Here is a 12,685-nt window from a genome sequence, read left to right on the forward strand (position 1 = left end):
GTGAAGCTGTGTTGAGTGGGACCTGGATTGGGATGAATATCTCCTGCAAGTAGAAGAACATTAGGGTAGCAGTGGCAGTTATATTTGTAATAGTTAAAGATAAAATATTTAATTTTAGTTTTAGGGAATGTGATGTAGGTGGGGGGAATTTTGATTTTAGGAAGAGGAGTTTCTGTAGAAAAGACAAAAGTGAAAATAGCAAATGAATGATAAGGAGATGAGGTATCCTAGTATGAGGTATTGTAGGAACTTTGAGAACAGGAGATAACTGGATATTAAGTGAGGTGAGTGTGTGAAGGTGTAATAATGGAGGTAGTTTGTAGCCATATACATAAATAGGATATGAACAACATGTAATATCTCTTATCTATTAATATGGTTGTGTTGCCCATGATATAAGATGTATGATGAAATCTTTCAATAAGTAATATATAGTATGATTTTGGAATTATTATTGTAAATATGAACTTGCAATATTAAATGTCTAGAAGCATCACTAGGATGATACTAGGGAGAAAACTGGAATCTTCACTAGGGTTCATCTAATACCAGATGGTAGTTTCATAAGTTCATAGGTAACTAGTAGGCTAGCTGCCCATTGTGAGTTATTTTAAGCCTAGCCAATTTCTGTCAAGGATAAGAATCAAAACCTGTACCCTGTGTCTGTGAGATAAAACACCTTAACCATTAAGCCAAACCCCAGTCCCCTTCTGAATTCAATGAAGAAGTGAGACAGCACTGGACACAGGACTGCATAAACTTCATGCTAGTTTTCCTCTCTTTGTATTTATTACATTATTTTTAAACAGGTGGCCATTTGGTCTTTGCAGGTAATTGAGAAAATATTGTAAAAAAGCTTCTCTGTTTTGAAGCCTAGATATGGAACTATATCCAAGCAACAGAGTCATCTATGGACATCGTTTGAAAAGGTGCCTTCTCTTTGATAGATACAGTTTAGGCCATAGACAGAGTCCTTTACAAAGTCAAGAGAAAGACTAGAGTTTTATGATGTATCTTTGTGTAAGCTAAGCTTCACTGTTATCTATAAAGTTAAGACTATGGTCACAGAAGACTGCACTTGAAAATCTGAATTTGCACATCCAAATGCCCTTTTATTGTCTGTTACTGACTGTGACAGATGGCACCATTTGCCACCAATATGTGAGAGACCAGACTGGCACTGGAGAGGTTTGAATCCCACCACTGCCAACTAGTACACTGGAAGGCACCACCTGGTTATGTGAAGGACAGGGGTTAGGGTCCTCATATCCACTCCACTGCAACCAATGTCTCCTAGCCACCAAAGTGGTGATCTTTCAAATCCCACCACTGCTACCCAACGGGTTAAATAAAAAAGGAAAGGGGCACACAAAGCTGATTCAATAGTCAGTTCACCAAATACAACCTGGTCTATAGATCATATAGAAAATATGCATTGCTGTCTGGATACGAGCTTTTAACTTCCTCATCCAGATGAGGCCTACAACATTGACCACCTACAGAAATGAGTCTGGCCTACCACCCTAGTCCCTTCTCTCATGACTTTCTGTGAATTGCTGTGTTTTCTAGCCCTTTATCCATGGTAACTGCCTTTCAAACATATTATTTGCTCTCACATGGAATTCCCAGTGAATGCTGGCAGAGTTCTTCAATTCCACACTGCTTTCTTCATGGCATAGTTGTACTGCCACCACTCAGGGTATGGCTAGCGACCAAACACAACAGTTACCCAAGTACTTGGGCTTCAGCCAAGTCATACCTCTGAACCTCTTACAAGAAATCTGGACAAAGCCTACAAAATGGGGGACAAAGGCCCAAAAATAGGGACATATTTTAAATATTACTTATAAACATCAAAAGTTGCTAGAATAACATGATTTGCATTCATACATACTTTTTGAAGGATAAAAAGTCTAAAACTCAAATGTGTGTCATTATTTAGTGACTTCAATGCTTAGAGAGTTGCCAAAAATAAGACAAATTTTATGAGGAACAGACCAAAAATATGAGGCAAAAATCTGGAGATTCTGCAAAAATATGGACAGTTGAGAGGTACGAGTCAAGTATAAATCATAAAAATGTATGTCTCACACTGGCAGTGTGTTCAAGTGAGGTGGCTTATTAGAGGCTAATACCAAAATCTGGCCAACAAACAGGGCTAAATAATACCCTCTACTCAGATAAATAATAATCCCTATATAAATAAGTGACTAAATAAAAAAAAATATTAGGCAAAAAAGAAATGCAGATTAAATATGCAGAGGTCAAGAGAATATAACAATAACTGTCAGATATACAGACATAATATTTAAAGAAAAGTCTGGTCTACAGGCTGTAGACTACAGCTAAATACATATGCTAGCCTTTTCTTACTGGGATAACACTGGATCTAACTGTCATATAAGTTAGCAAAATTATAAAAGGCAGAATTCAAACAGCAACTTATATAAATATACAATGAAAGACTAAGACGGACTTTGCTTTTAGCTCCAGATATATTTTTGACTTGTTGTTCTCCCCCACAGACCAGAGATAGTTACATAAGACTATATCAGTCATTTTTCTCACAATAAAAGAGACTAGAAATCAGAGATTTCATATATGATGGAAAAGTTTCTTGTTTCAATACTAAAGATGGTTTCCTTTGAAAAGTCTTGTAATTGTATTTTTATGATCCTAGATTTCATACACAGAAAAAGCAAGAATCTACATTTTACACATCAATTACACGCTTTGTACATTACTTTTCCTTTCATGCCTTCTTCTTCTTTTTTTAAATATATTTATAGAGAAAAGATCAGGCATTCTCATGTCACAGGAAACACATGTATTCCTGATTAAACAAAGGTTATAAATAGCTTAAAATGTTGTCAACATTCTGAAACAAGAAAGAAAAAAAAATGCATCACATTCTTAAATCATTTTTAAACCCTAGAATCACAATGACATTTGATTTGACTATAAAAATGGGTAATAAGTACATATCAGCTATTACCACCCATCATTTCTCTAACTACTTAATCCAGTTCAAAGCCACATTAACACAGAACCGGTTTTAAAACAATGGAACAGTGGAGGACAAAACCCAGAAGACATGAAGGTTCCTCACGAAGTAATACATAAGCAAATCTAAAAATAACAGAAAGTTATAGTAGTCAATTAACCCACCAGATATTTAGAAGAGAGAGAAAGTGTGTGTGTGTGTGTGTGTGTGTGTGTGTGTGTGAGATGGTATGCTGTGGAACTGGATTACCTGAAGGACATTTACACAGAGAGAAAGTGCAGAACATGTGCAGGCAGTAAGATATGACACAATCAAACTTCAAATATTACAATTATATGGAAACAACACACTAACCACATCTCCAGCTGTGCAAATTCAGTCATATCTTTTTTTATGGTCACAAAGGACTGTGGGTTCTTCAGAATTAACTGCTGAACAGTCAGACATGTTCCTAATTTGCAAGAAATTCCAAGGCTTCAGTATAAATGAGAAGCCAGCCATTGTATTTGCTTATGTAGCTTAGTGTCATGACAAAATTTTAGAATAGAATGCCTGTTCCTAAACTAGCAAATGGCTGTCCCATAAAAGAGACAAGGAAAACATGGTTAAAATTAGTTGAAGAAGACAAAGCATAATGTAATTGCATATGCTAGTTGAAGATTCCTAGTATGTAGGCTTCTGAATAGTTATTTCAGTTATACTGAAATGCAATTACTAATTGAAATGAAATATTGGCAGCAGTATGCAGAATAGCCTGGGTTACACTCCTTGCAATGTTGTAATTAAATTCATGCAGAGCACTCTTTGCTAAAGAAATAAAGTAAGACAAAGTTTGCTTCATAAATGTAAATAAAATACAGTGCAAGCATTTACTATGTTCTCCTCAGAAATTCTGCTTGTTCAGAACCCCTGAACTACTGCTTGCCAGCTGTAATATTGGGTGTTTACCTTAAGATCTAAGTCTTTCATGTGCATTTCTGTTGATGACTTGATGTTGTGCTGTTCTTTCTCCAACCTCTTGATCTCGATGGTGAGCCCATTTAAATCTCCTGACAGTTTGGAGATACTTGCATCACATCTACAATGAGAGGATGATTGAGACTAAGTGCATATAATTACATGTTACAATGATTTATACAGTAAATCCATATTTACCATGATTAGGGAGTTAGATGTGGATTGATTGTATACACTGTAGCCTTGAACATTTAGATATCCCTATGTAAACAGAAACACAGAATCCAGAAACAGATTAAGAACTATATAGAATATATGGTATAACCTTTGCATCTGCACTATTACTACTACAGGTTATGGAGAGTTTACAGCTGCCTCTTTCTCTACATTGCCTTTCTTTTCTGATTTGTTATGCCCATCCTATACTTATTTGAACCAGTCTTTTGTTTTATTTTTTGTTTCAATCCCTTTTCTTTGAAAGGCTGGTTCAGGAGCATAGTAAAAAAAAAACACTCATATCTATTTGTGAGAAATGTCATCTGGTTTCAAAATAGAATGTTTCCTTTTTGATGAAAAATATTCAGAATTGTACCAAATGTCTTGTTTTTATTCCGTAACCCATAGTATATATTTAAAGGTTCTTTAGTGAGCACCGATACAAACTTTGAACAGTTTCATTTCATAATTTTCTAGTGCATCTTTATTTGGTTCATATCTTTCAAGGGATTTGATATCCATAACAAAACATACTAGACATTATTTCTTATCCTGTATGTAGAAACACACAAAGAAAAGAAGTGATTTCCACTATGTGCATTGTAAGACAATGGGTGCTAAGTGCTTGGGTTGAGACTTTAAGATTGTGATTGTTTGAGGGAGTTGGGTCAGTTTTATTGTGTGATTCTTACTACAAACATCTAGTGTAAAAATTCATTTATTACAAGAAAGTTTCATTAGCTTAGCTCAACAAAATTGAGCTATATGAGTGCTAGAATTTACCATAAGAACTGTATTTATTTATTTAATTTAATTTATTGATTGATTGAATGATTGATTGTTGAATGGCTTACTCTACTAGACATTGCTTATTTTCAGGGGTGACCTGATGTTATAATCATACTGATGTGTGGAAAAGTGGTCACAATACCATGGAAATTCCACTGTTTATGTGAATCTGGGTTAAATCCAATAAAAATGAGTATGTTATATACATCTGGAATAAAGGAAGTTTAGTATTAATTGATCCACCAATTTATTTAGCATTTCTGTATTTATTCTGGACATAAAACATGTAAAATACAGTTAAGAGAGTTTGCGAGTCAACTTTTATGAAAGATGTATGCACAGTTCCAGAACGGTATTACATTTCAGAAAAGACAGAAAATGGTGCAGAACCCTAATTTAAAATATATAAAAAATATTACTATGTAATTTAAAAACAGATGATATACAAGACTGTAAAATTGTATATTTGGATTATATCAGAATGTTATTTAGTTGATTCTTGAAAAGATTTGAAGCCCAGTCTAAATGTTGCAATGTATACAGGACAGACAAAACATTTTAACAATATATATAGAAGTCAAGATTTTTATAGGTGATTACTAGACTAATGACATCGGGGACATTTTTAAGCCTAGCTATGCTTCTCAAAGTGAGAATCAAATCCTGTGTCTTGTATCTGTAAGATAAACACCTTAACCATTATACCAACACCCAACAGATTATACCACCCAAGATGGGATACAAACCCACAATTTCTTGCCTTAGAAAGCCAATATAATATAACAAAATGGAAAGAAGACCACGTGACTCTAATGGGACTCGTGATTTATATGGGACTGAATAAACTTCTGAACATTTGTTTCTGCATCATAAAAGAATTATAGGATTTTTATCTAATGTAGCACAAGTATATCATGGAAGTCATTTTATGACAACAACTTTGATATGATTGCATATAGTAAATATGCTATACAGAATAAAACAAAGCCTGATTGATTAGATAAAGTTTCATGTATTTGGTATATTTGGATAGTGAGATGTCAAGAAGTCTTACATAATAAGAAAGAGACATTCTAAAAATACTAAAGCTGTAATTATGACAAAAAGATGGTAGGTGGGTTTACAATTTCCTCTTTATGTATTCATTCATTTCTTTTTTAAGAACTTGTGCATATATTTTGATCAATTAATTTGTCATTGCCTTTCAATTCTTTTTCACTGCCTTGTTAAGCTTCAGTACAGTCAACCAAAACAGAAATTCTACCAAACTAGTATCAATCCTGTTCCTTGATTTGTCAAAGACCTTTGTTACTGCCAGCCATCAAAAACTTCTTGCCATATTATCATCACTAGACTTCACAGACTGCCTTTTATTGATTCCATAGGTACTTGATAAATGGACATCAAGCCAAAAAATGTGATTATAACTACTACTTTCCCCTGGTACTTCTAGGTGTACCTGAAGGTTAAATATTAAGCACCCTAATTTCCAGTGTAGTCATAAATGACATGCATACTGTATCCTTGCATGCTACACTGTCCCACTACATTGACTACAGTCATATGTACAACCAAAGACCTCACTACTCTCCATCAACAAACACAACAGTCCTTCACCTCAATTGAATCTTTGCTAGAAAATTCCCATCATTTTCTAAATGCCAAGAAAACAAAACTAATATTATTTACTTCAAACAACTTGGCAACCCAAAAGATCCAGTCACTATAACCTTAAAGAACTATACAAAAATAGAATGGGTAACAAATACTAAACTACTTGGAGTTATCATAGGCGTCCAACTGAAACTCGACCAACATATAATCCAAGCAGTAAAAATAAATAAATGAATAAATAAATAAACAAAAACTAGGTAAACTGCATAGTCTGCACTGAGCAAAACCCTTCCTAACAGATTCAACCACAGCCTACCTACTCCCAACCAAGCTAAGCTCTACAACAGCCCTTACACTACAGCAATGCTAAAATAATATTGCCAAATTTGGCACAAATCTACCCTATAGAGCACATGGCTGCTCAGCACTAAAAGACCTAAACTGGCTTGAACTGTCTCATTATCAGCCACATTCACAACTATCAGTAATCCAGAAACTCTGACATAAACCAAAGCAATGTACAAGCCTTGTAGCACTCTTACAACCATATACCCCAAATAGAAATATTTGCTGCAGGGACAAAATGTTACTCAATATAACTTGATCCAGAAATTCAACAGGCGACATTCTGTACTTAAACTGCATCTCCAGGAAGAAGAATTCTTTACCAGTATATCTCAGGCAAATAGGAAACATAAACTCTTTAAAATTAGAACTAAAACAAGATCTAATAAAAATTTTGGCTCTGTTCCTGTGTTATTCGAAGTTAATAGCATACTCAAGGTTGCTACACTCAAGTTGTCAAATTGTCACAGATGTGATTTACACTCTTTTTAAAAGCTCTCTGTAATTTACTCTTCATTACACATTGTTCAGTGTTTTTCTTAACTGTTTGAAACTGTAATGTACATTTTTTCCTAATTCTTTGTAATTGTATTTTACTATAAAGCAGTTATATCCTAATGTTTTATCTGTATTGTACTTATTTTATGTGGAGCTTTTCTCATTGCCCTCCTCCTCGGAAAAGAGGCTTTATACCTGGTTTGAATTATCTTGGTAACAAATGTAATAAATAAATAAATTAAATATATGTGTATGCAAATTATAAAGTACTCATACTGTTTATAACAAAGAGGATGATGGCTAACATAACACGTTTTGATAGGGAAATATTCTTTAAGTGATGTGTATAAATAATTAGAATATTCAGAGCATCTATATAGTGCATAGTATTGTGAATGCTTTAATGTATGTTTAAACTCTTAATTTAGTTTTTACTTATTTGTTTTCCTTGTTTTCTGTGTCAGCAGCAACTTCTTTGACAGAATGTGGGATGTAATTCATTGTTTTGTCAAATCTACAGTGAACTCATCCTGTAGCCAGTACCTTGACCTGGGTTCTTCTGTCTGAAGTTGGTCAGTTTCTGAGTTTTATTTATTCATTTACTTGTTTTATGTATTTATGTCTACTTCTGTTTTTACTCCATGGGGTTTGAGCCCACAGTGCTTCAAATTTTTCTTGTCTTTATTACCAAAACAGAGTAACAATTTTTATTACATAATGCATAGCAGCCTAACAAGCATGCAATCTGATTGGTAGTCTCATATAACATGTCCTGTCATGAATTCCATCCAGCCATGCTTAAGTGCTGCAGACAACTCCAGTTGTGACCCCATGAACAGCAACTGCCGTATATGGGTTTTAATAGGCAAATAGGGAAAAGAAATAAGCTGCCAGGCCTTTCTTCTATATCATACCCATATGCACGTGCAGACAAGTTGAAATAGCTAATGTCTTACTGCATGTCTTTGGGAAGTAATAAGAAATTGTAGTACTCAGAGAAAACCCATAGGGTCAACTTGGAGTAATCGATCCACCTACCGCATTTCTTTAGGAAGTTAGAAGAAATTGTAGTACTCAGATAAAATCCATGTTAACACAGGGAGGATATGTCGACTCCATATATAAGGCACCCCAGCTGACAACTCAACTGAGAAACTCTTGTGGTTAGGTGACAATGATATTCACTGCTTTACTAGAAGGTCTACCACTAGAGAATGACATACACATATAGAAGAGTTTCCTGAGATGTTTGCAACAATAACTGCAGTTACAAGAACTGGCAAACTAATACTACCACTCACCTCCCCCTTCTCCTTAGCTAAATAGCTTATATTTGGGAAGTCCCATACTTCTGCTGGAAGAGTAACTTCCATTTTAGTTGCAAGAAGAATATGTTCTAGAAAGAAACTCAAAGAAGTCATACCTCATACCTCACCAACACATGCATAAACTCTGAATGATATAAGTAGTTACAATTTTTTTAGAACATTTAAAAGTAAATTACATGGCACATATATCAGCACAAACTGAATAGACAGCATACAGGCCTGATGTGTGCGCTTCATGCACTGTTCTCTTGGTATTCCATGTCCCTTATAGCTACATGAAATGCATGATGAAGAGTTCATATCAAATCATTCCTGAAAAAGACTCCTATTTCTTCTCTGCACAGTCTTAGAAGGATGTATTGGACCCTGAGTGACCTTGCAGTCCTGGCTCATGGAGAGGAGGTGCTCAAATACTTCAGCACGTAGTATATTTCTTCTGCAAATAAGCATCTCCTGCTAATGTTGAGTGTTAGAGAAAGTAACTTAAAATGAAACATTGCTACAGTTAAGAAAGTGTCCAGTTTTATACAGCCTGGTCAAAGTAGACTAGTTCTGGTTTCCTATTCTTGTAAGAACCTTGTAAGATATTAAGAAACAAATGCAGTAAGCTAGTATGCCTACAAAAATACCTAACTCCATACACTCCAAGTGACCTCCCGTCAGTCTGCAGCAAGCCTGATACTACATCAACCACAGCCACACTGGCGAGGGGGGGGGGTGTGCAACTAGGAACATTGCCTTGGGCCTATATGTCTTGGAGGCCCACACCATCAAGTGGCAAACACAACAGAAGAAAACAGGTGGCCCATTGGGTGGGCAACATGAGAACTTACCACAGTATTTTATCTGGTCTGTGAGGCTTATTTATCAAATCTTTTTTTTTTACCTTTTTCAACCAGTACAGAAGGCATAGTGCAATGCATTTCAAGAAGTTGTAGTCCTGCTCCCAAGCCATAATGGTAGTAGCAGTGTGGAGCAGACTATAGTTTACATAGATTCATTAAACTGCTATTACACTGTTACTATGACAGCTGCATGGTGGTTTATAAGAGAGGGAGATGCAAATGCATTAATCTTCTGGGATGTTACATTGTAAGTATGTGTTTTTTAAAAATATTTCTAGCAGGGAATCACACATAAGGGTGGGTAGTGGTTACAGCAGACACCACCCACAGCAGAATACAATTTTATATTTACTTTTACCACTATTGACTTGAAGAGTTCCCTGTAGCAGCAACTTGAGCCCTGGATCAATAACCTGAAATACATTGCTGTGGCTATTTTTATCACTCTTGTTAATCACAGGTGATCACCAGGAATGGCTGTATGTGTGTGTGTGTTTGGGGGTGGGGGGGGGCAGTCAGTGGATGAAACCAAATGGAAGGCTAGACATTGATCATATTAAAGTGGTCATTGCTGTGGCTTGTTGGGGGTGGGACCAGAGTATAGTGCATGAAAAATCCATGATAAAATACATTACTGTGATAATTTGATAATACTCAGAACACCATTTAGATCTGTGAGCAGTGATAACAGTGCACACCAGCCACAATACAATATACTTATATTTGTTTTACTTTCTTCATTTAATTTTTAAGGCAATTATTGGGGTGCCTTGCAACAGCAGCAAAATTATATTACTGTGGTTCTTATTTTACTACCTTTGCTAGTCAGATATCAGAGATAGTTGACAGAAGTGTATGCTTGTTTGGAGATCAATCTGTAAATGAAAGCAAAGAAATGTTAGGATGCTCACAATGGAGTGATCATTGTTGTGGCTTGGTGGGTATATAGTGTCTGAGATCTACAAAATTAAATACATTGCTGTAATTGCTTTGCTTTCACTTTCATCATAATCAAACTTAAGAAGATTGCACAGTAGGTGGTTATCTTTTTATAGAGATAGGGAGACATGGTGTGTGTGTGTGAAAACACAGGGCATATGTTACACACAGGGCAGTTATGAGATCTGGCTAAACTGAGTACAGTTAATCTGTCTATGAACAAGTTGAAATTCCTTACTGAAGCCTCTCTGTCCTCCACTTTCTTCATAGTCACACATCAGAAATGTGCACAGAAAATGGTTTTCTTGTTTTGGAGGTAGCTTGTGCATGAAAGCAATGTATAATTATATGATTCATGCAAAACAATAATTGATATAGCCAGTTTGGGGGCAAAGGGAATTTACCTAAGTGTCCAACAGGATTAAATGAATATTACGGTCATTGCGTGTTTCACCTTCCTCACAACAAAAACATTAGAGGTGCACATAAACAGTACATGCCTTTTTGGAGTATGGTGGCATGCTTCACATGAAAATATAATGGTCATTACATGGGTAATGTTGAATAAAAATGTATGGATCCTTGGGGGCAGTGTATGCATTTAACATAAGCAAGTTGAAATATATTATTGTGATCATTATGTTATTTCTTTTCAACTAAATGTGACTTCAGGAGTGTACAGAATCAGGATCACTTCTGAATGAATATTGATATGGTTTGATGGGGGACATTATCTTTCAAAGAGCAATGTAGCCATTATATTTATGTTATTCTTTCAAAGTTAAAGGTAATTTACTCTCTCAGAAGGAGCACATTCCCCTGGGACAATGCATGTATGTGGTATGTTTGTGTCAGTGTGTGTGTGTGTGTGTGTGTGTGTGTGTGTGTGTGTGTGTGTGTGTGTGTGTGTGTGTGTGTGTGCATTTTGTATCCAGTTATCTTATTAGAAGTTCTTGAATGATTAATTGCAGGCTGCCTTCAGGGAAACTGACATATGGCCTATTGTGTACTGCTAGTATTGTTACAGTCTGATCTATGTTTGGTTTCTACCTGGGAGCAATTTTACCTCTGTACAAAAGACCAGGTAAAACTAATGTCCAGAATATATGTGTAGTAAGGTCCTATTATGTCAAACGTAAATCTCCTCCTCTATAATTTATCAGAAAATATATTTAGAACATGTCATGGCCAGGTGTTTTTCTGTTTTAGTGGATTTTTATCATATTTAACCATTGCCATTCATTGGTGTGTGTGTGTGTGTGTGTGTGTGTGTGTGTGTGTGTGTGTGTGTGTGTGTGTGTGTGTGTGTGTGTGTGTGTGTGTGTGTGTGTGTGTGTGTGTGCATGCGTGTGTCTGTGTGTGTGTGTGTGTGTGTATGTGTGATGTGGCATGTCTGGGTGTTGGATAGGCTTGTAGCAAGGCATTGCAGGTGAATGCAAGGTGGGTTAAGCTAACTTTAGACATTTGTCCTGGCCCTCAAAATTCCTATCTGCAGCTTTGTTATCAACTGATTCTTGCATGACATTAAACTGTTGCATTTCTCTATGTCCATGACTAAGACATCCTTCTGTTCAGTACCCAGGAGAGTGCTAATTCCTGTCTGGCAATCCTAGGAGGTCCATGCTATGATCCCATTTCAGTGCATCATTCTTCTGGCTTGCTTTAAACCGTAGGTCCTCCTTTGGTGTTTTATACATAAGAAGGTCTTACTAATCCATTTTGCAGTGGAGCCAGTTTAATCACCTTGATCTGATATTCTACCATAAGATCAGTTTTTATTGCTGCTTATGCGATTGTAACAGCTGTCAGTTGACTCAAACTTGCCAACTGAGACTGGGAAGCTGATTTATATAAACTGTATCCAAAATAGTGATTTCCAGTATTTCTGAACAAATACATACATATTATGCAATTATGCTTAGACGCTATAATTGCTGTAAATGATACAAATAGGTATTGTCGTCCCAGTACTGGTTTCAAAAGTTTGTATATTATATGATGTACAGTTTGTCTACCCTACTTCAGTACAGTTTAGATAGTTTACATATATGCTATCCAATAAAAAATGACTAAGACCCCATATGGGTAGCTCACGGCCAAGGAGTATTTGCATTGCATATTTTAAATTTTTTTTGTTAGTGAGTAGTCAG

General features: G+C 35.7%; 1 protein-coding gene across 1 annotated transcript in view; it reads right to left on the reverse strand.

Moving 5' to 3' along the window:
• Positions 1-12,685, reverse strand: part of FAM81B (family with sequence similarity 81 member B) — a 500,415-nt gene that overhangs the window by 326,476 nt on the left and 161,254 nt on the right. Inside the window, exon 5 of the mRNA XM_044064461.1 lies at positions 3,953-4,082. Within this exon, the coding sequence (XP_043920396.1) occupies positions 3,953-4,082 (130 nt within the window). The remainder of the gene's footprint in view (positions 1-3,952; positions 4,083-12,685) is intronic.

Source organism: Protopterus annectens, chromosome 2.part2 (genome assembly GCF_019279795.1).
Source record: "Protopterus annectens isolate FY-2018-M chromosome 2.part2, PAN1.0, whole genome shotgun sequence".
NCBI classification, from domain to species: Eukaryota; Metazoa; Chordata; order Ceratodontiformes; family Protopteridae; genus Protopterus; species Protopterus annectens.